The 24956-nt window shown below is 39.1% G+C and overlaps 1 protein-coding gene across 2 annotated transcripts in view; it reads left to right on the top strand.

The window, feature by feature from the left end:
- ACSL4 (acyl-CoA synthetase long chain family member 4) overlaps window positions 1-24956 on the top strand; it is a 237783-nt gene that overhangs the window by 177700 nt on the left and 35127 nt on the right. Inside the window, exons 2-6 of one of the 2 annotated variants that reach the window (XM_066356067.1) lie at window positions 2866-2915; window positions 18508-19038; window positions 19282-19459; window positions 22001-22110; window positions 22231-22369. In XM_066356067.1, coding sequence (XP_066212164.1) covers window positions 18688-19038; window positions 19282-19459; window positions 22001-22110; window positions 22231-22369 — 778 coding nt within the window. In that variant the 5' untranslated portion in view covers window positions 2866-2915; window positions 18508-18687. The remainder of the gene's footprint in view (window positions 1-2865; window positions 2916-18507; window positions 19039-19281; window positions 19460-22000; window positions 22111-22230; window positions 22370-24956) is intronic. The other variant, XM_066356064.1, reaches the window with a different exon arrangement.

Here is a 24956-nt window from a genome sequence, read left to right as displayed (position 1 = left end):
TTTTTCTGAAGTTGGAAATGGGGAGGCAGTCAGACTCCCACATGCGCCCGACCGGGATCCACCCGGCACACCCACCAGGGGGCGATGCTCTGCCCATCTGGGGCATCGCTCTGTTGCAACCAGAACCATTCTAGGGCCTGAGGCAGAGGCCACAGAGCCATCCTCAGCGCCTGGGCCAACTTTGCTCCAATGGAGCCTTGGCTGCGGGAGGGGAAGAGAGAGACAGAGAGGAGGGAGAGGGAGAGGAGTGGAGAAGCAGATGGGTGCTTCTCCTGTGTGCCCTGGCCAGGAATCGAACCCGGGACTTCTGCACGCCAGGCCGACGCTCTACCACTGAGCCAACCGGCCAGGGCAGGACCTTGCATTATTTAAAGCAGTGGTAGTCAACCTGGTCCCTACCACCCACTAGTGGGCATTCCAGCTTTCATGGTGGGTGGTAGTGGAGCAACCAAACTACAAATAAAAAGATAGATTTAACTATAGTAAGTTGTTTTATGAAGATTTATTCTGTCAAACTTAGCAAAAATCTGGCATAAAGTACTTGGTAAGTAATTATTATTATATGCTTTAACTTGCTGTAACTCTACTTTATAAATTTTATAAAGTAAAGTTACTTCCCTACTTTATAAATCACCATTACTGTGGAACCGGTGGGCAGTTAGAAAATTTTACTACTAATGGAGATACAAAAGTGGGTGGTAGGTATAAAAAGGTTGACAACCCCTGATTTAAAGGAAACTATTCAGTTTTCAATTTGATGGGAAAGTAGGTGCCTGCAGGCATTTTGAGTTGGGAATATCTGACTAGTTTCCTGTGGTCAGCCCATGTCTTTGTCTCTGAACTTGGCTCCTACCCTAACTGTGGAGGAATAAGAGGCACAAATAAAACTGTTAAGAATATGACTACAACTCCTTGCATTTTCTTTGTAATTTTTATTGAGATATAATTGACATAACATTGTGTAAGTTTAAGGTATACACTGTGCCTCTGATACATTTATATCTTTTTCTGTGTGTGTGTCATTTATATCTTGTAATATGATGACCACCATAACTTTAGCCAACACCTCCATGTCAGATAACTATCATTTCTTTTTTGTGTTGAGGACATTTACGATCTAGTCTCTTAGCAGTTTTGATGAACAGAACATGGCATTATTGACTGCAACTACTGTGCTATATTAGATCTCCGTAACTTATCCATCTTCTAGTTGCAAATTTGTCCCCTTTAAAAAGATGTCTTTGTTTTCCCCTAACCACTTGTGCCTGCTCACTGCCATTCTTTTTTTTTTAATTTTTTTAATTTAATTTTTATTTTTTTTTAATAATTTTATTTTTAATGGGGCAACATCAATAAATTAGGATACATATATTCAAAGACAACAAGTCCAGGTTATCTTGTTGTTCAATTATGTTGCATACCCATCACCCAAAGTCAGATTGTCCTCTGTCACCTTCTTTCTAGTTTTCTTTGTGCCCCTCCCCCTCCCCTTTTCCCTCTCCCTCTCCCCCCTCCCCCCGTAACCACCACACTCTTATCAATGTCTCTTAGTTTCACTTTTATGTCCCACCTATGTATGGAATAATGCAGTTCTTGTTTTTTTCTGATTTACTTATTTTACTTTGTATAATGTTATCAAGATCCCACCATTTTGCTGTAAATGATCCGATGTCATCATTTCTTATGGCTGAGTAGTATTCCATAGTGTTTATGTGCCACATTTTCTTTATCCAGTCATCTATTGACGGGCTTTTTGTTGGTGGGAATGTAAAGTAGTACAACCATTATGGAAGAAAGTATGGTGGTTCCTCAAAAAACTAAAAATAGAACTACCTTATGACCCAGCAATCCCTCTACTGGGTATATACCCCAAAAACTCAGAGACATTGATACGTAAAGACACATGCAGCCCCATGTTCATTGCAGCACTGTTCACAGTGGCCAGGACATGGGAACAACCAAAAGCTCACTGCCATTCTGTTCTCTTTTTGTGCCTTCGGCTTTTTAAGATTCCACATATAAGCGGTATCATACAAGATTTGTCTGCCTCATTCCACTGTAAGTATAGTGCCCTGAAAGTCCATCCATGTTGTCACAAATGGCAACATTTCCTTCTTTCTCATTTATGAATAATATTCCATTGTATATTTATGCCACATTTTCTTTATCCAGTCATCTGTTGGCAGACTCTTAGGTTTGTTCTCATATATTGGTTATTGTGAAAAAATGCTGCAACGAGCATGGGAGTGCAGATATCTTTTTTTTTAATATACAGTTTTCATTTCCTTTGGATATATACCCAGAAGAGGGATTGCTGAATCCTTCGGTTGATCTATTTTTAGTATTTTGAGGAATCTTCACACTCTTTTTCGTAGTGGCTGCGCCAATTTACATTCCCAGCAACAGCACACAACGATTCCCTTCCCGTTTCTCCTGATCTTTGCCAACATTTAATATCTTTTGTCTTTTTGACAACAGTTATTATAACAAGTGTGAGGTGCTGTCTCATTGTGGTTTTGATTTGCATTTTCTTGGTGGTTAGTGATGTTTTGTGTACCTTTTTGCTATCTGTATGTCTTCTTTGGAAAAACATCTATTAGTTCCTCCAATTATTTTTTAACCTTCTCATTTTCCCATAGATTTTTATTAAGAGTCAGGCTCAGATACTTTCCAGAGATCCTAATAACAAAACTTCTGGTTAGACACTCATCTCGCTCGAGTAATGTCTTGCTTTTCCTTTGGTACATGGCTCATCATGACATAAGGTACACAGGAAATATGAAACAGCGCTTGAGTTTGTTTGTTTTAAAAGGGGTTCTTTTTAAATGTCATTATTGTACCCATAAATATTGTCTCCTGTTGCAGATTGAAATCACAAAAGATTTACGTGTTCTTAAGAGAAAAAGAGGAAATCTGTAAGTATTCATCCTTTAAAAATTCTAAACTTGTAATTTTATCAGCTTTTGGAGAAAATTAGCTGTCCATAATAACATGCATATTGACTCTTTTTATACTGGACAAACCTTGCCAATATTTATGTTTAAGTTAAGAAAAAGAGGCAGTATTTGGAAAAGTAATAGGAAAAGTCTTTACCCTGTGCAACTCCTAAGATTTAAACTATCACTCGTTTATAAAAGGGAAGTGATAATTAAAATCTATATAAAATCATTTTCTTTGAATAATACTTCAAAAATGGAGTTGCAGATTGGTGTTCCAATTTACTGAGGCTTATAGGTTGTGTGTGTCTTTGACAAGGCATTTAGCATCCCTTTGTCTCAATTTGCTCATTTGTAAAATGGGCTTAATAATAAGTGTCCAGTGAATGGTTCATTATTATTGATGATATTAAATCTGCAGTAGTGTACACTTTCCCGTGATAAGTTGAAACTAATTCTGGTTACTATTTCTTGAACTGATTTTAAATATATTTATTTTTTTATTTTAATTTTTTTAGTGGGAGACAGAGACAGAGAGAGGGACAGATAGGGACAGACAGATAGGAAGGGAGAGAGATGAGAAGCATCAGTTCTCTGTTGTGGCACCTTAGTTGTTCATTGATTGTTTCTCCTATGTGCCTTGACCTGGGGACCTCAGCAGAGCCAGTGACCCTTTGCTCAAGCCAGCGACCTTGGGCTCAAGCCAGCGACTATGGGGTCATGTCTATAATCCCGCACTCAAGCTGGTGAGCCCGCGCTCAAGACGGCAACCTTGGGGTTTCGAACCTGGGTCTTCTGTGTCCCAGGTCAATGCTTTATCTACTGTGTCACCACCTGGTGAGGCTTAAATATATCTATGATCTTCAAATATTTAAGTATTAGTACTGTGCTTCATGGAGGCATCTATTCTAAAGAATAATATAGAGTAAGAGAAATACAACAGAGCACCTAAAATTAGATTCATAGTGTTTGAGTCTTGGACCTTGAAAATTGCCTGGTCTAGTAGTTCCCAAGCATTGAGTTTTTGATCAGTGCTGGTGAGTGGAGAGGTTTCAGTGGTCCATGGTGAAGTGAGGAAAATAGGATAATAGGCATGAGTGTTTTAAAGCTAATTTGTTTCTGTTTAAAGAATTGCTTATTATAAAACATATTCTTCTAATTTGGGGGATTTAAACATGTTCTCTATTTTATGAAATGATTGTGATAGTAAGTGGTAGGTTTTTTGGGTTTTTTTGTTTTTAAATGCTCATACCTGGCATAAACTTGATAGCTATGTTATTCCCCTCACCATCCTCCTTTCTTTGTAATTTTTTTTACTGGTCTTTGATATCTTAAAATCTTAATCCAACTTTCTCATTTTACAGATGAGGAAACAGACTAGGAGTCATTTAATTTGTTTCAGGTCTTAAAGCTCAGCAAGCTACTGAACCGGGACCCAAACTGTATACAATGCTGCCTTCTCTCATATGTCTGGTCTTCTGAGAATTTCTTTCATTATAATAGTAGTTTATATGTGCTCATAACTAATCCTGAATTCCAAGTAAAGAAATTTGAAAGACTTAATGTTCTTGTATCCCTGAGCGTTAAAGTCTAGTGATTAGCCTGCATTAGAAAAATCTTTATTTTTTTCTTTTTTTCCAAGTGAGAGGAAGGGAGAGAGAGAAAGAGAGACTCCCACTTGAGCCCCAACCCAGATCCACCAGGAAACTCTTGCCTGGGGCTGATGCTCTGCCCATTGGGGCCATGCTCACAGCCGATCTATCCTTAGCGCCCGAGGCAGACATCCAAGGCAGAGGCTCCACGGAGCCATCCTCAACGCCCTGTGCTCTAACCAGTGGAGCCATTGTGAGAGGGGAAGAGAGAGTGAGAGAGAAGGGGAAGGAGGAGGAGTGGAGAAGCAGATGGTCACTTCTCCTGTGCGTCCTGACCAGGAATTGAACCCAGGACATCCACACATTGGACTTTTATGTTCTACCACTGAGCCAACTGGCCAGGTCCAGAAAAATCTTAAACATGTCCAAATATTTTTATCAGCAGGCCAGAATTAGCTGCTTCTGAATTCAGCTACTTAGGCAGCATGCTACCCCATGATTGACAGAGGGGGCATAGTATCAATAAGGCTAGCCTTTCCTTTGGGAAAGGGACGATGGTGTCTTTATGAAGGCCATAGTATTCAGGCTTCCAAAGTTATTTACCCACAGAGATTCTGCTTACTTCCTCATGCTTGCTCTCTTTCTCTCTTTCTATGTCTCGTCCTCTCCACACACACACACACACACACACACACACACACACACACACACACACACACACACACATTTATAGTGGTTGGCCTGCAGCCCATCGGGATGTATAAAAAAAACTACAAAGGTGAGGAGTAAGATTTAGCAGAAGTATTATCAGGAATATCTGATCAGTTGATAAATGTTTACAGGACTTAAAAGCCACTGTGGAGTATCTGTATCTGTAACACTTGAGAAACACCATTAGCATAGCTTTGCCTTTGCTATCCCCAAATATACTTCAGAATAGAAATGCCTACTGTAGTTTTTTCTCCATAAGATGTACTTGACCATAAGACACACCTAGAGTTTTAAGGAGGAAAATAAGAAAAAAGATATTCTGAACCAAATGGTGTGTTAAAATATTTAATAAAATACTGTATTTTCGCTCCATAAGATGCAGGGGCATTTCCCCATCCACTTTTTTTAGGAGGGGGAGTGCGTCTTATGGAGGGAAAAATATTGTAATTCTTTTATCTCTCTTGTCTAACTTAAATTTAGTGAAGCATACCTAGGCCAAGTAAACAAATGAAAGTGAAGAGAGAGAAGACAATGGAAAGTCACCTCCCCATCAGTAACCTGTAGATACTAACTCTGGGAGCCCTTTTCCATCACTTATTATATTCGGCTTCATGTGGCTTTCTTCTTCAGCTAAAAATGCTCTCATTCCAATAAATTTAAAAACATAATTCTTTGGTTTCTGAAACATTAGGCACACCCCTAATGAAATGTTAAGAATAAAAGTACAAAATAATATATTTTGACTTATCTGCTGCCTTTGAAATATCTGTGTTCTTCTCTTTTTATTAGTGCTGATATTTGAGGGTTAATTGCATGGCCATAAGATTATTATCTTCAACACATTTATCAACCTTCGAGTCTTCTTATTAGTCTTATCTCTACAAGGTGTATTTAACCCTTGGAGTAGAAGGAACGTTCATGTATAACCTCATGCCTCCTGACCATCCAGAGTAGGATCAATTTATTTTAAAAATGTGTAAGGCAGCATTTAAAAAATGCAAATGTATGTTCTTCTTTCCATAAATTGGTTATCAAACAAACATGATTTTAAGTTAATAAAACTGTAACTATAACTAATTTCATTTAAAAAAAATGAAAAAGTTCACTACTCCAAGGGTTAATACTGAAAAGCAGAGTGAGCTTTTTTTTTGTTTTTTGTTTTTTTTAAACCATGATACAATTTTATATTATGTTGGCCAGGTAGCTGACTTATTAGTGACTTATTAGGTCATTTTGTAAGAAACGGTTTAAGAATACCTGGTTGTATGATTTTTTTTTTTTTATGATTTTTAACAGTATGAAAGACCGGGAAACATTAACAAGGAGCTCAGCTATTAAACTGGTTCCTCCTCTAGCAAATATAAGGGATAGGTCATGTGGCAAAAAGGTATAGTTGCATAAATTCTCCCTGCAACGCAAAGATAATTACTGTGGGAAGTGTCACTACTAGTGACAGATTAAAAAAAAATGCACTCATGATTGGCAGCCCACAGTTGAATTATTGTATTATAATAATTAGATAAAGTGATAATTTGGCAGGAGATAGTATAGTCTGTGGAGTAGTCCCACCTTATCTGTGGGGATACGTTCCCAGTTCTGCAGGGGTCGTGTGAAACTTGCAGAGAGTACCGGACCCTGTAGAGACGGACACTTGATTTTCTGTATACATGCATACCAATGATAAAGTTTATCAGTTAGACACAGTAAGAGATTCACAACAATAAGAATAAAACAGAACAGTTATAATAACAAAATAAGTGTGACTCCAACACAGACACTGTGAGACTGAGATTGTTCTGATAACTGAGGTGGCTACTAGGTGACTAACTAGGGGTGGGAACATATGCAGCTTGAATACGATGAACAAAGGAATGATTCACATCCTGGGAAGCATGGAGCGAGAAGGTGGGAGATTTCATTATGCTACTCAGAATGGTACAAATGAAAAACTTGTGAATTGTTTATTTCTAGAATTTTCCATTTAATATTTTCAGACCACAGTTGACCGTGGGTAACTGAAACTGCAGAAGGCGAAACCGCAGATAAGGGGGACTACCCTACCATATTATTCATCACTGGGACAAAACACATTTATTATAACAGTGAGTTAATTTTAAGGTTAAGTTCTGTAACTCAATTATTTTTGGTTAGCTTATGTTAAAATCACAACTGTGTTCTCATAGAGAAAAATACCTGATAAATTGAAGAGTTGACAGACAGTTTTAGAGTCTGCATCATGATGTGATAGTCTGTCTTAATTTAGCAGCAAGATTTTGTCTGCAGGAGCCTGTTGCACTTACTCTTTTTGGCAGCAGCTGCTGAACATTGAAATCATCACTGTACTATTGGTTCCCTGTCTATAGCACAAAACTTTTTATATTTCTCTCCAAACACATAACTCCCCAAATTTAGTTTTCTCCCTTTCATGATATCTAATAAAGTTGGATTGTAACATCAAACTTTGTCAGTAGGTACCACTTCTATCATGATCTATCCTCAAATTCCTTAAGTATAAGCTTTAGATTAAATTACATATAGTTAACTCCTGCCTTTAGAGAGTTGCGTATTTACAAATCATGTTGTGATTACTGAAATGAGGAAATAGGTACACACAGTGTATGTGAAGTGTATAGGCAGCAGCACTGTCTCCTAGATCTCCTCATTTCAACACTTACAGATAGGATCCCAATTATACCATTCAGTGACCTAGAAAAAACTATTATCTGATGCACACTGGGGATGTCCTTAAAGGCATGGGAGGGAACTTGTTCAGGAAAGATCATCTTCAACATGGCAGCTGAAGTGCTTTCTTTGCTGGGAAAAGCTGGGAAACGACTGGCAGGATGGCGACTCCAGCAGTTAATACCTCCGCAGGTGATAAAGTCAACGGGTGTGGTCAATCTTAAGAAGCACCCAAAGATCAGTTATAGTTGTGAGATACTGCTAGTCAAAAATAGCTAGGCACAGGTGCAATGTGTTGGTATAGGACATCTATATTATTCACCCTAGGTTGGGCTTTGTTTTTCAGTTTTCAGGTGTCTTTATTATAATTTATTATCACAATAAATAAATGTATTTACTATAATTTTCAAATTTATTTATTGTAATAACAGGTTAAAAGTTTGATTGTCCAAGCTATTTCGTATTGATTAGATTGGTCTTCCAATCTGAGTCAGATGAGACTTACAAGGGGCAGACTGCAGTGTATTTCACATGATCAGTCTTGTAGACTGATAGTAAAAATTCCTCTAGCTATACTTAATGCCTTTTGTTTTCTTAAAATATTAAGTTATAAGTTTTATTAATTAATGTAAAATTAATTACACTGTGATACAGCTCCTGTAAAGTTTGATTTTTAGTAACCAAATGTAGCCACTCTTTTTTTAAAAACATAGTATTTGAGCTTTCTACCGTATATTTTAAAATCATTTGGAACTTTTTAATAATGTGTGAAAGAAAATAGGATTTTTAAAAAAGCACTCCACCCTTTACAAAAGTCCTTGGTGGTGTAACATCTATGTAGAAATAAGGTCTTTTAAAGTGCAACAGGTTTGGTTATCTGTTTAATCTCTTGAAACTTTTATAATTATTTTCTGACTTATTATTTACTAGATATAGCTAATCCTTTTCAGAAGGCAAATTATCTCTTTGTTACTTAGATTACTTTTAAATATGTGACTTGAAAATGTGATTTCTTAAAGTAGTACTTTCATAGTTAATCATGATTTTCAAATTTTTATATATTTTTACATTTTTATAAAGTTTTATGTCAAGGACAGATTAATTTGTCCTTACTGTGTGTTTCAACTTGGTGGATGCATGGATCCTTGTTTGGTTCAGTCCATTTTCTAATATTTCTGAAAAAATTGTCTTGGCCTTGTATGAATTTAGTTTATTAGTTTTTCTCTTTCATTCTTAAATTGATCATATGTCTGTCACATGCTTCTGGGATGATTTCTTCTTTTAAATTCAGACTTTAATCAATATGCAGCATATCTTTCTTTTGTATACTAGAGCTTAATGTATCACTAATGCTTTTTGTGTTTAGCCTAACTATGTCATAGCATTTGAAGTAACTGGAATGAAATAGTTATCATTAAACTTGGCCTCAAAACAAACAAACAAAAAAATAAAATTGCATTAGGTTTTTCACTAAAACTTCAAGGACTTTACTAGACATTGAAATGACTTTTATTCCTATTAAAAAATACATTAGTATGGAGGGCAGACTAGTGCTCAAAATTGTTGCCATGATTTCTTTATAGACAGAGAGTGTCACTCACCAATTTCGATTATACAGTATGATCAGGGTCACAGACAATGTGGCTGAAAGTGTGGACTTTAAAATCAGATAGACCTGGGTCAAAAATCCCTACATAGCTATGTTACCTTGGGCAAATTATATCTTTCTGAGACTGTTACATCAGCAATACAATGAGGATAATACCTTAAAGGGATTTCCTGAAGAACTAAATGATGAACAGATCTGAAGGATTGAGCACAGTGCCTAGTGCATAGTAGATGCTCAGTAAGTGGTTATTAATATGCTTTCTTTATGGGATGGGAAACATCAACACAAACAATCATCTACTCCATGACTGAAGATAATGTCCTGCCCTTTTTCAGTTGCTGTAGAAATATATGCATTACTTCATTCCAAGGAAGCACAACTCAGTGTTCATGTCCTATCAATGATAGCACAGTAGTGTTACACTTCATACATGGAAGAACAACATACTGTTGTGAAAGACAACCATTAAAAAGCACATATTGCAAACTGTATAGCCCTCAAGCTTTTATAATACCAATCTTTTCCCTCTGTGAAACAGTTTCATTTTAACATTTTTTATTAAGCAACTAAAAATATGTTCATATTTACTTTAAGTACCAGGGATTTTAAGACTATATTATTTTCTAAGTATACTATTTCCTAGAGTGTTGGCATGGAGAAATGACTTTTTTTTCCTAAATGAGAAGTGAGAATACAGGGAGACAGACTTGCACATGATCCCCAACTGGGATCCACTCGGCAGGCCCCCTGTGGGGCAATGCTCTGCCCGTCTTGGGCCGTTACTCTGTTGCTCGGCAACTGAGCTATTTTAGTGCCTGAAGTGGAGGTCATGGAATCGTCCTCAGCACCTGGGGCCAACTTACTCCAACAGAGCCATGGCTGTGGGAGGCAGGGGGAGAGAGAGAGAGAGAGAAAGAGAGAATAGAAGAGAAAAGAGAGAGAGAGAGAGAGAGAGAGAGAGAGAGAGAGAGAGAAGGGGGAAGGGTGAAGAAGCAGATAGTCGCTACTCCTGTGTGCCCTGACCTGGAATTGAACCTGGGACATCCACACACCAGGCCGACGCTCTACTGCTGAGCCAGTGAGCCAGGGCCAACTTTTTTTTTTTTTTTTTTAAGATAAGGAAGGTTGATTATGTTTTAGGGTATTGTCTTGCATACATTCTTACTTTATAATTTCAGAACAATTTTATATATGTTCTTATTTCTTTTTTTTAAATAGTGATTGATTTTAGCGAGAGAAGGAGGGGCAGGGAGAGAAAGAGACAGACAGACAGACAGGAACATCAATCTGTTCCTGTATGTGCCCTGACCAGGAATCGAACCAGCAACCTCTGCGCTTCGGGATGATGCTCTAACCAACCAAGCTGTCTGGCCAGGGCTGTTCTTATTTTAGTCTACAAATTTATTGAACAGCTAACACATGGATATACTGTTATAGTTGCTGAATATTCAGCAGCAAACAATGAACTCTGCCTCGAGTTTTTGTTCTAATGGGGTCATTGATAGTGAGCATGAGAAATAAAGCATATAAGTGCTAAGGAGAAAAATAAAGTGAGGAAATGGTTGGAATGTCAGGGTGCAATTTTAGAGGGAGCGGCTGAAAAAGGCCTCACTGAGAAGGTGATGTTTGAGTAAAGGCAGAAAGGAGGTGAAAAACATAAGCTGTATAGGTATTTTGGAGGAACGTTCCAGGTAGAAAGAACAGCATGTACAAAAACCCTGAGGCAGGATCATGCTTGGTATGTTCCAGAAGCAGCTAGGAAAAAGTGATTATAGCAGGATGAACCAGGGGAAAGTACAGGAGGAGTTGAAGTCAGACACTTCAGAGCTAGGGGAGAGTTCTGTAGTGTCATAGTTCATAGTAAAGACTAGTTTTTCTTCTTGAGTGAGTCAAATGAGCATTCTTTGAAAAGTTTTAAGCAGAGTAATGGCATACTCCAACTTACATTTTAACTGAAACACCCTGGCTGCTGAGTTTAGAGTTTATTATAAAGATAGGAGCAGGGAGATCAAGTTAGATATTGCATTTATCCAGGTAAGAGATGATAGTGATGGTAGTTAGTGGCTTGAGCCAGGATGGTGGCAGTGGAGGTGGTAAGATATCAAATTTGATATCTGGTTTGTAAGTAGAGCCGCCAGTAGGATTTGCTGATGAACTAGGTATGGGATTTATGAGAGAGGGGAGTGAAAGAGCGAACCTAAGGTTTTTGATTAAAGTGACTGTAATTTACAGAAATGGGCAAGACTGGGTAGAAAATGTTTGTGAAGGATGATCAGTGACTCAGTTTTGAAGATAGTAATTTTGCGGTACTTAACTGATTATCTAAATGGATCTGTTGGAGAAACAGTTGGATATACAAATCTGGTGCTTAAGGGAGACCTCCAGGCTAGGGAGAGAAATTAGGAAGCCATCACCATATATGTGCTACTTAAAACTAGCTGTGAGACTCAATGGGAGCACCATGGGAGTGAGTGTAGGTAACGAAGAGAAGAGGCTCAAGACCTCAACACTACAGCCTTTAGAGGTAAAGGAATTGAGGCAGAAGCAGTAAAGGAAATTGAGAAGGAATGCCAGGGAAGGAGGAAGAAAACCTGGTTTCTTGGAAGCTAAGTGAAGAAGTTTCAAGCTGGAAAAGAGGGATCAACAGTGTTAAAGTATGCTGGTGGGTCAGGGGAAATGAGGACTGAGCTTGAATTGACCTTGGGATCTAATAGCATGGCCATCATTGCTGATTTTGATTTTGGCAATTTTGTGGAGAGGCAGGGGACAAAAGCCTGAGTGTAGTGGGTTTGAGAGAAATTAGGAGAGAACTGGGAAACGTCATAGACATCTTTTAAGTATACCTAAAGAGGAGAAGAAATGGGGCTGTAGCTAGAGATGAAGGTACAAGAGAAGGAATGGTGGCATTTTTCGTTTTTATTTTGGTGTTGGGTTTTTTGTTTTTATTGTTTTGCTCTCAGACTGATCTTTATAAAACATATTTGGTGATGTTACTACCTTCTTACAAAATTCAGTGGTTCACCAACAACTCCCTGTCAGGATATATCAGCTTGCTTCTTCCCATTTTGGTCTTCTTCAGCTCTTAGGAGATGTTTTGTTTTCTTTTCCTTCTTTTCCAAGTGAGAGTAGGGGAGATAGAGAGACAGACTCCTGCATGCATCCAGGTTAGGATCCATCTGGCAACCCCCATCTGGGGCTGATGCTCTGCTCATCTGGGACCATACTCACAAGTGAGCTATTTTAGTGCCTGAGGTGGGGGCTCCACAGAACCATCCTCAGCACCCAGGGCCGATACACTTAAACCAATGAAGCCATGGCTGCGGGAGGGGGTGGGGAGATGGAGGAGGAGGAGGAGGGGTGGAGAAGCAGATGGTCATTTTTCCTGTGTGTCCTGACTGGGAATCGAATCCAGAATATCAACACGTCAGGCCAGCACTCTACCACTGAGCCAACCAGCCAGGGCTAGGGAATGGTTTTTAAGATGAAAGAAATAATAGTGCATTATAATGCTGATGGGAACAATTCATCAGAGCAAGGAAAATTAATGAGACAGGGAGCCAGGGAGGAATCTGTAGAGAAGCACCTCCAAGTTTTTATTGTATAGACAAGGCACCATGCATGAGGTCGAAGGGGTTGGACTTACCTGGGAACATTACCAGTTCATTTGTTGTCTCATGAGTGCAAAATGCATGTAACCAGCATATGCTAGTATGTAGGTGGGTAGAAGGAATAATGGGTGGTGGAAGTCTGTATAAGTTCTCTTAATACTTTTTTCAGTTTTCTCATCAAAATGGTAAGCCAGATTGGCAGCTGAGAATGAGGATGGAGGGGGGGGGAGTATTGGTGGTCTGAGGAGAGAGAAGAAGGCCTGAAACTCTGGAGAGTGGCCCAGTGTGCATGGACCAGTGCAGTGCCTTATGACCCACTTGAAACAATCACGGACTTAAACGGAGACATTTAGCACAGTCAGATTTTTCTCCAGCCAAATTCAGTTGTGGACACAGGTGCCGATTAGAGAACTGGGCTTAACCAAGTGCTGGGTTAGCCAAGTAAGCACAACAAAGTGAGAGAGAGAGGCAAGAGTGTTGAGAGTATATTCCAGGGACTGATTATTTTTGCCCATGGAATTTAAGCTGGGTAAAATGAAGGAGCTACTACAAGTGGTATTCCTGCTTTACGTATGGTGCCGCTGATACAGAGCTTTTCAGTGAGAGGTCATACAACTTGTTCAAAGTCACACTTAATAGCTGATACTGAGAGTAGACCCCAGAGGTTCTGAGGGTAAAAACCCCAGTCCATTTCCCACCCAGGAGGAACAATTCATTTTCCCTTAATACAATAGCAGGAAGTTTGATCTTGAGTCAACAAGTTGTCATATGCATGTGTCTCTAAGAGTATAGTTGTAATCTAGTAAAGTTGACTCTGAAGTAATTCAATTTCCCCCTTGCTTTGGATCATAAGACTGGAGCAGCACTTTACACAGAGAGCATTAAAGCATCTGCTACACTACCGCTGCTTCTCCCTACAGGTCCTGCACTGTTCTGCCACATTCGCCTGCTCATCCATTTGTGACCTCTGATAGGACTTTGTTTCCCAGTCTCTGCCTTCTCCTTTTGAAAGCATAGGCACCCTTCACAGCCACCTCAAATGCTGTTTCTTTGTGAAGCCTCTCTGGATAGTTCTACCCTCTCCCTTATCTTTCTTTCCTCCCTAAACTGGACGCAGTCCCTCCCTTTTGAATATCTTTAGCAATTTATTCTTGTTTCTCTTACAGGATTTATCACATTCCATCTTATACATTGGGAACTGATGTCCCTGCCCCTTCCTATATTATGTACACATGTATATGCATACAAATAATGCAGGCCATGTTTTACTCATCTTTGTGTTAAGGGCTCAGAACTTATTCAAAATAGGTGTCCAATTCATTCATTCATCCATCCATCCATTCATTCATTCTTTTTCCAAGTGAGAGGAGAGGAGATAGACTCCCACATGCATCCTGACTGGGGTCCACCCGGCAGCCCCCCATCTGGGGCTATGCTCACAACTGAGCTACATATTTTTAGTGCCTGAGGCAGCAGCTCCACTGAGCCATCCTCAGTGCTTAGGGATGATGCACTTGAACCAATAGAGCCATGGCTGAGGAAGGGAGAGAGAGAGAGAGAGAGAGAGAGAGAGAGAGAGAGAAGGGGAAGGGTGGAGAAGCAGATGATCGCTTCTCCTGTGTGCCCAGACCAGGAATCAAATCCAGCACATCCACATGCCGGTCCGACTCTGTACCACTGAGCCAACTAGTCAGGGCCTCCAAATCTTATTTTTAAAGGAATTGATCAATACACATGAGTATAACCCTGGAGAACTTTTAACAAGGAAGGATTTTAAAGATGATAGGCATATCTGGGCAGAGGCTGACTGGTGAGCTTGAAATAGCACGAGACTCGGGGATGGGCCTCAGTTATGATTTACACTGTCCCTTATTTGCTTCTCTGTGGAATAGGGGATCAGGCAATATCAGTGGTTAAAATAATCAGCTGAACTAGAGATTCCAAGGAGTCCCTTCAGGGGCTGTCACAGTCTCCCCCACCAAAGCAGCTCTGCTTTTTGTTTTTATCTATACTTGTATTTTCATGTTCATAATAAAAATGTAATCAATTGCATGACCCGCACCACCACCAGAAAGAATTTGAAAACCTCTGGACTAAATGATCTGTCTGATCTCTCTTCACCTGAATGTTCTTTGAGCCTTGCCTACTGTGTGTGTGTGTGTGCATGTATGTGTCTCTATACTATGAAGATTAAGTAGAAGACATTTCCCTACCTCCGAGGCTTAAGGCAAACATGTATAAAACATTTAAGTGTATATAGCAACATGAATGACCAAAAACATACAGTATAGTTTAAATCCAACTAGATTATAAAGCCCTTCAAAAGCTGTCTTCTACTTGTTTATATATCTTCAGCCCCAAGTCTGACAATTTCTCAAATGAAGAGATGCTGCTGAGTTTTTAGAGGCATGTCATCAATTGCAAACTTTTACTTTGTAGTATTTTTTTTTTTGGAGAATTTATATTTTGAAATAAATATTTCATTTGGAATTAGCCATTTTTGATCCTCCTTTATAATATCAGTAAGGGATTTTTAAAATTATGTGTGTAGGTTATCATCTGTAACTATCCTTTTAAAGTTTATAAAGGAGTGTTATATAATACTTGGTATAAGAGAGAGGTGCTGCTGGTCTGTGCTCTATGTTTGGGTGCTTAGCTGTTTGGAAATGATGGTATAATCCAGGATCAGATGAGTGGTAGACATTTTAAGTGATGTAGGAATTTAGCAAAGATTTGTGGGTTTGAATAGTTAGGAACTGTCTGATAGAAGATTGTTAGAGAGGATCTTGCATATTGAGGAGCAGACACTGTGATAGATCCTTGACATACCTTATCTTTTTTTTTTCCCCTGAAGCTGGAAATGGGGAGAGACAGTCAGTCAGACAGACTCCCGCATGCGCCCGACCGGGATCCACCCGGCACGCCCACCAGGGGGCGATGCTCTGCCCACCAGGGGGGCGATGCTCTGCCCCTCCGGGGCGTCACTCTGCCGCGACCAGAGCCACTCTAGCGCCTGGGGCAGAGGCCAAGGAGCCATCTCCAGCGCCCGGGCCATCTCTGCTCCAATGGAGCCTTGGCTGCGGGAGGGGAAGAGAGAGACAGAGAGGAAGGAGGGGGTGGGGGTGGAGAAGCAAATGGGCGCCTCTCCTATGTGCCCTGGCCGGGGATCGAACCCGGGTCCCCCGCACGCCATGCCGACGCTCTACTGCTGAGCCAACCGGCCAGGGCCGACATACCTTATCTTGAAGAAATACATGACCAGACTTGTCAGAGAGACAGAGAGGTCCATTTTTAGGTAAGGCTAACTAAATCATAACATTTGAAGTTGGAATGGTCTCAGGAAATTATCTAGGCTAGAAGTTCTTAGTTCAGGGTTGGTGTCCCCCTTTGGGGTTCACGGATGCATTTCCAGAACTCGTGAATCCCCTGAAATTGTGTATAGTGTTTTGCATATCCTTCTTTTGTGAATTGGGTTCGTAGTTCTCAATTCTCAAAGAGGGCTGTCACATCGCCTGTAAGTAAGGACTACTGATCTAGTCTGATCTTAAGCTCAAGTATATAGCTTTTCTAAAGGCTTCACAGCCAGTTAGTGAACAAGGTGGGGACTGAATTCAGGTCTTTTCACTTACAGTTTCTTGTTCATTTCACCACTCTCAGTCAAAGGACATGAACAAAAACAGAGGCAGAATTAAGTAATTGTGGTAAAAAACAACTATTCCAGGGTCAGAAGTTGCCTGTTTCCACTAGAGTTGCAGAAGGGTGCACTTTAATGTGTCTCTTCTAAAGGAGAAGGGGAGAGAGAGAGAGAGAGAGAGAGAGAGAGAGAGAGAGAGAGAGAAAGAGAAAGGGAGAGAGAAGAACGGGGGAGGATTAAAAAGTATCAACTCCCATATATGCCTTGACCAGGGAAGCTCAGGTTTCGAACTGGTGACCTCAGTGTTCCAGGTCAACGCTTATTCACTGCGCCACCACAGGTCTGGCCAATTTTAATTTTTATATTTAAAATACACTGACACCAATATAGCTTTCTCAGCTGAAGGCATGCTCCCTGAAAGATAGTGTGCCGGATGCTGTTTCTGTGGCTCCTGTCCTGTTGGCGCTGTCCTTCTTCTACCTGCGGTGGCCTCCAGTTTTCTGCCTAGTCAAATCAGAGCTGCTTTGCCTGACTCGTCAGATCCTGTACTATTGTAGCCTGTTTAGCCAACGAGTACTCTGTGCCTCAGCCAGGCTAGTGTCCTTATTCTCGGCACTCTCTACTGTCCCAAAGTCTTTTCTTTCCTACCTCTGTATCTTCCTGTTGTTCTAGAAATGCTATCCATTCTTTCTCCTTCATTTCTAGGTCCCAACATAAAGTCCAGCTTAAGTCTAATTTCCTCAGGTCCCTTACTAGTTACTCTTGGTCATTTTGCACTTCCTCTGAACTCCTCCTATTGTATTCATTGTTTTGCCTGCACACCACGGCACTGTATTTCTGTGGGGCTTTTCATTGGAATTGCTTCCAATGAGAATTGTTCGCCTCGGGAGTAAGGTTCTAGGAGGTTCAGGGTGGGACTCTGGATACCTCCAGTCCTTGCTTCATCCAGAACAATCCCATTTTAGTTTTGTGTAAGGGCAATCTGTGGATTTTTATTCGAAGAAGTGGTTTAGCTGTCCCTCCCCTCAAAAAGCGTTTAAAAAATATTGGCTCTATTTGGTGGGCTGATTGCCTCAGAATTACCTTGCAACAGGCACGGGCCAGGACTTACACTGCTTCGGACTTAATACTATTGGTACTACTCCCAGGCAACTGGTGCAATTTTGAGCACAAAGTGGAAACTTAGGGAATGATTTTATGATTGTATTGCTCTAACTTTGGGGATAGGAGATAGTAACATTATCTCAGAGATTTACCTTAATGAAGAACTCAGAACTTACTTATTCTGAGAAATAAACCTAAAAAGGTGGGTTCATTTTCCCTTTTGGATTCAAAACCAAATCTGATTTAAAACTGTCTGGTTTACATAAATGTATTTAGGACAAACTCTGTATTGTCATCCCTAGTTTTTTCCCAAAGGTTAGTCAAACTTAAATATCATATTCATGCATTTGAGTTAGTATTAGTGTTCCTCAACTTACGGGATGATGTGCAGACTATCAGTATACCTAAAATCCTAGAAAAGATGAACTTCTGAAGTTTATGGCAATAATGATTAAAATGGGAAATGCCAGTCTTTCAGACCAGTTATTTCAGCTTTCTGTACCAAATCAATTATATAAACTAATAAAGACCTGAGTATTTAAATCAATGGTGCTATCAACTTGTTAATACTCTTGTTTTTGTTTTTGTCTTTTTTCCTGCTCTCTGCCTCACTCACTGTCTTCACCTGCAGGTGTACTTTATTGTCGGCTTCCAAAGATTACTAACTTCTTTCTGTATCATTAAAATTGAACTGCCTTGGCTATACTGCTCCTCTTACTGCTGCTTCCATTATTGCCTTCTTCAGCAAAATAAGGCTTTCCGAAGCCAAAGAATAACAAGAAATAAACACCATTTTAGAAGCCTTGCCACTATGAAACTTAAGCTAAATGTGCCCACCATTATTTTGCTGCCTGTCCACTTGTTAATAACAATATACAGTGCCCTTATATTTATTCCATGGTATTTTCTTACCAATGCCAAGAAGAAAAACGCTATGGCAAAGAGAATAAAAGCTAAGCCCACTTCAGACAAACCTGGAAGTCCATATCGCTCTGTCACGCACTTCGACTCACTAGCTGTCATAGACATCCCGGGAGCAGACACTCTTGATAAGCTATTTGATTATGCCGTCTCCAAGTTTGGGAAGAAGGACAGCCTTGGAACCAGGGAGATCTTAAGTGAAGAAAATGAAATGCAGCCAAATGGAAAGGTTTTTAAGAAGGTAAAACATTTTTGTGCTTTTATTTTTAAAGGGGGCGGGTACGTTTTACTTGATCATAAATCAAGATCTTTTAAAATATCCTTGCATTTCATTATGGTGCTGTGTAACTAAATCTTAGAAGGCACCCATAGCTTCTGCATATTCACTTAAGGGCAATTTTAGAGTTTCACATTTTGAATCATTTTTAATTGCTTGTTTGAATAGACGTATTATACTAATACTCAAGAATGTCTCCTTTAACAGTTAATTCTTGGAAATTATAAATGGATGAACTATCTTGAAGTGAACCACAGAGTGAATAATTTTGGTAGCGGACTCACTGCTTTGGGATTAAAACCAAAGAACACTATTGCCATTTTCTGTGAGACCAGGGCCGAATGGATGATTGCAGCGCAGACCTGCTTTAAGCACAACTTCCCTCGTAAGTGCCTTCTGTTTTTGAAGGGGGAGAGGACGAGTTTTGATTACATCGGAAATTGTTCTGAGATCTTCAAGTTTTTTCTGTAGTCATTTAGTTGCATAAATTATGTTTGTAAAACAGTATGTAATGTACTTAGAAGATATCTGATAACTCCTATTAAAGATAACTTCTAAGAGCTAATGTGAGATTTGGCAGCTCAATGGATAGAATTTAGAATTTTACTTTTAATTGGAAATGAATTGGACTTGAAAGATTTGAGGTTTGGGAGCATTTTTTAGGATGTGACCGACAAAATAAAAAAAGTATTGCTTAAGATAATTCCCATTCATTGTTTTATTTCAAGGTTCAAACATGATAGCTTGAACTGGCATTACATATGTTGGCCAAAAGTAAAATTGAGTATATGTATTTCTTTATTTTTTTTTAAGTGAGAGGAGGGGAGACAGAGATACAGACTCCTGCATGCATCCCAACCGGGATCCACTGGGCAATCCCCATGTGGGGCCAATGCTCTGCCCATCTAGAGCCGTTCTTGGCAGCTGAGCTATTTTTAGTGCCTGAAATGAGGCTCCACGGAGCCATCCTCAGAGCCCGGGGTCTATTCGAGTGAACCAACTGAGCCGTGGCTGTGGGAAGGGAAGGGTGAGGAGGGACAGAGAAGCAGATGGTCACTTCTCCTGTGTACTCTGACTGGGAATCGAACCCGGGACATCCACATGCTGGGCTGGCGCTCTACCACTGAGCCAACTGGCCAGTGCCTGGGTATATTTCTCTAACCATTGTGCAAGAAATGATTTCTAAAAATTAATAGTCCAGACAATCTCTGGACTAAGCACTTAGTTATTTGTTGAAAGACATAGAACACTATAGGTGTGTTGTAGAAATCAAAGGTTTTCATTTCAAACAAACAGAAATAGATAATATAAAAACAATCCCCTATATATACATTACCCAACTTTAACAGTCAACAGCTTCTCAAAAGTAGCAGTTCTTAACCATATCACTGCTTTGGTTACCAGCCAGGAGCTGAATTACTAAGCCTATCTAAGGTCAGCAGATTTCCTCTTATTTCAACTCATCTGGGTTTTATTTTATGTTTCTTTGTCTGTTAAATCCTAAAGAGCATGTCTCCTTGTCCACTCAGTTTAGCTTGGAGGTCACCAGTCAGCATGGACATAAGAGCCGCTATAAAATCTTCTTAGAAGGAGTGAGAACTGATTCATGGTCTATCTTCTGATTTGAGATCCTCAAAATGTGAGGATTCTCAAGGTCTTATCCTTTCTTTAGTGATATGACCAATGAAAGTATGTGTAACAAGGGAACCCATGCTTGGTTGGGATAGCTCTGACCTGCTTTGAGAATTCAGCCAGACCATAAAAAAGAATAAATTTTTACCATTTGCGACAACATGGATGGGCCTATATAGAGTATTAGCTAAATAAGTCAGTCAGACAAAGACAAGTTCTCATATGATTAAACTTATGTAGACTCATAAGAACAATATAAATGAACAAACAAAACAGACTCAGATACAGAATATAGATTGATGGTTGCCAGAAGGGTGGGCGTTTAGAAGATTGGATGAAAAAGGTGAAGGGATTGAGAAGTACAGAGTGGTAGTCACAAAATAGTCACAGGAGTATAAAGTACAGCATAGGGAATATAGTCAGTGATATTGTAATAACTGCGTACGGTGCCAGGTGGGCACTGGAAATATCAGAGGGAACGCTTTGTCAAGTCTATGATTGTCTAATCACTGTGCTGTACACCTGAAACTAATACAAAATAATATTGAATGTCAACTATAATTGAAAGAAATAAGAATATTAAAAGTGCCAGTTTAAAAAAAAAAGAAGCTTCAGCCAAAATCCTATTGGCCTTGACAATCTTAATTGACTGATTTTTGACCAGTTGCGGTGCTTCCTGTATTTCTGGATTTCTTCAGGTTTAGAAAGTTAAAATCCTGAGAGTTTGTGAGGAAAATTTTGCACTACCAGGAAGTTTGAGGCAAAGTTGACAGACAATATAGCAGAGACTATGACATATCTTTTTTTTTTTTTCCTGTATTTTTCTGAAGCCGGAAACGGGGAGAGACAGGCAGACAGACTCCCGCATGCGCCCGCCCGGGATCCACCCGGCACGTCCACCAGGGGGCGAAGCTCTGCCCCTCCGGGGCGTCGCTCTGTTGAGACCCCTAGAGCCACTCTAGCGCCTGAGGCAGAGGCCGAGGAGCCATCCCCAGCGCCCGGGCCATCTTTGCTCCAGTGGAGCCTCGGCTGCGAGAGGGGAAGAGAGAGACAGAGAGGAAGGAGAGGGGGAGGAGAGGAGAAGCAGATGGGCGCTTCTCCTGTGTGACCTGGCTGGGAATCGAACCCGGGACTTCTGCATGCCAGGCCGATGCTCTACCACTGAGCCAACCGGCCAGGACGACTATGACATATCTTTACATCTCTCAGCATACCTATGATTAAAGGCTTATTTAAATAATATACTGAATAAATGTTTATTATTTAACTTTTGTGTTTAATTTTTATTCTGTAGTTGTGACTTTATATGCCACACTTGGCAGAGAAGCTGTAGTTCATGGGTTAAATGAATCTGAGGCCGCCTATCTGATTACCAGTGTTGAACTTCTGGAAAGTAAACTTAAGGTAAGTATGACATTTTCTTGTAATTCATAGTATTGTCACCTAACAGGATGGGAAAATGTCCCATGGTTGAGTTTACTGCAGGCCCATATTGACTAACTGGATTTTCTTTCTACTCAACAGACTGCATTATTAGACATCAGTTGTGTTAAACATATCATTTATGTGGACAATAAGACTATCAATAAAAGAGAATACCCTGAAGGATTTGAGATTCACAGCATGCAATCAGTAGAAGAGTTGGGATCCAAGCCAGAAAACTGTAAGTAAAGCAGTTAAAGCAAATTTATTCATCTATTAATGGTTATTTCAGTAGGTTAGAAAAGAAATGATGCGAGTGAAAAGTGCAGTCTTTCTGATTAAAAACGATTTTTTAAATTATCAACATCATATATGATTAAGGTTTTCCTTGATTTTATTCTCTAAAAGATAACCACTGTTTTTAAAATTTACTTAGTAAATTTTAAATGCATGATCAATATATTGAATTGTGTGTCCACCCCTTGAAGTCAAATGTATTGTATACATTGAGATATGTATACAATAATTCAGACTTTATGGGGTTGCTGCCTTTTTTGTTTTTATTCAAATAACCTACTATACTCTTCCAATTTGGACCTCACGTAAGGAAAGGTCTCAGGGCTTCTATTCAGTAAACTTTTTTTTTTAATGCTTACGTTTAGTGTTTTTAAATTAAATTTATTGAGGTGACATTGCTTAATAGGATCATAGGTTTCAAGTGTATATTTCTATAATGCATGATCAATATATTGAATTGTGTGTCCACTCCTTGAAGTCAAATCGTTTTATGTCATCATATGTTTGTCCCCCTTTATCCCTTACTACCCCAAGCCCTTCCTTCTGGTAGTCATCACACTGTTGTCTGTGTCTACGAGTTTCAGTTTTATATCCTGCATATCAGTGACATCCTATAGTTCTTGGCCTTTTCTGACTGACCTATTTCACTCAGCATAATATTGTCAAGGTCTGTCTGTGTTGCTGGAAATGGCAGTATTTTATCTTTTCTTATGGCTGAGTAGTATTTTATAGTGTATATGTACCACATCTTCTTTATCCAGTCCTATATCTAAGGGCACTTTGGTTGTTTCCATGTCTTGGTCTATGAAAATAATGCTAAAATGAACATAGGGGTGGCTAAATCTTTGTGAATAAAAGTTTTTAAGTTTTTGGGTAGATACCTAGAGGAGGGATTGCTGGGTCATATGTTAACACTATTATTAATTTTTTGAAGAACCGTCATACTTTTTTCCATTGTGGCTGTACCAATTTATATTCCCACCAGCAGTGGATGAGGGTTCCTTTTCCTTCGCAGCCTCTCAACACTTGTTGTTACCTGTCTTGATAATAGCTAATCTAGCATGTGTGAGGTGGTATCTCATTATAGCTTTAATTTGTATTTTTGTAATACTTAGTAAAGTAGAACATCTTTTCCTGTATCTTTTGACCGTTTGTATGTGTTCTTGGGAGAAATGTCTGTTCAGTTTCTCTGGCCAGTTTTTAATTGGATTGTTGTTTGCTTGGTGTTGAGTTGCTCGACTTCTCTATATATTTTGGATATTAATTCCTTTTTGGAGCTGTTGTTTGCAAATATCATCTCCCATTTGATTGGTTGCCTTTTTGGTTTTGTTGTTGGTTTCTTTTGCTGTACAGAAGTTTTTTTGTTTTTTAATTTGATATAGTCCCAATCATTTAGTTTTGTCTTTACTTCCCTTGCCTTTGGGGTCAAATTCATAAAATATTCTCTACAGCCAAGGTATAAGTGAAGAACCTATGTTTTCTTCTATGTAGTTTATTGTTTCAGATCCAATATTTAAGTTTTGACCCATTTTGAATTAGTTTTTGTGTAGGGGGACAAACTGTAGTCAAGTTTCATTGTTTTGCATGTGACTTTTCACTTTTCCCAGCACCATTTATTGAAGAGGCTTTCTTTTCTCCAACGTGTGTTTTTGGCTCCTTTGCCAAAGATGATTTGTCCATAAATATGTGGTTTTATTTCTGGACTCTCGATTCTGTTCTGTTGCTCAGTCTGTCTGATTTTTTGTCCTATTTCTTTGAAAAATGACATTAGGATTTTGATGGGGATTGCATTAAATCTGTATATTGCTTTGGGTAATATGGCCATTTTAACTATGTTGATTCTTCCAACCCATGAACACAGAATATCTTTCCATTTCATTGTGCCTTTTTCAAATTCTTTTAATAATGCTTTGTAGTTTTCAATATATAGGTCTTTTATATCCTTTGCTAAGTTTATTCCTAGGTATTTTAGTATTTTATTCTGTTGCAATTGCAAAAGTAATTTTGTTTTCTTTTTCTGAAGTTTCATCGTTAGAATATGGGACAGCAGTGGATTTTGTAAATTGATTTTGTATGCAGCAACTTGACTGTAATTGTTTCTTTTTTTTCTAATAGTTTTTTGGTAGTCTTTAGGGTTTTCTATATACAGAATCACGCCATCTGCAAACAGTGACACTTTTACTCCTTCCCTTTCAATTTGGGTGATTTTATTTCTCTGACTTGCCTGATTACTCTGGCTAGGACTTCCAGAACTATGTTGAATAAGAGTGGAGAGAGTGGGTAGCCTTGTCTTGTTCCTGATTTTAGAGGAAAAACTTTCTGTTTTTCACCATTGAGTATATTAGCTGATTGTCATAAATGGCCTTTATTATGTTGAGGTACTTTCCTTCTATATCTATTTTATTGAGTGTTTTAATCATAAATGGATGTTGAATTTTATCAAATGCTTTCTCTGCATCTCTGGATTCTATCCTGTAATTTTCACTCTTTATTTTATTATTGTGTTGTGTTACATTAATCAATTTGTATAT

This window comes from Saccopteryx leptura, chromosome X (genome assembly GCF_036850995.1).
Source record: "Saccopteryx leptura isolate mSacLep1 chromosome X, mSacLep1_pri_phased_curated, whole genome shotgun sequence".
Classification (NCBI taxonomy): domain Eukaryota; kingdom Metazoa; phylum Chordata; class Mammalia; order Chiroptera; family Emballonuridae; genus Saccopteryx; species Saccopteryx leptura.
The sequence above is the reverse complement of the archived record's forward strand: the minus strand, read 5'-3'. Positions and strand labels throughout refer to the sequence as shown.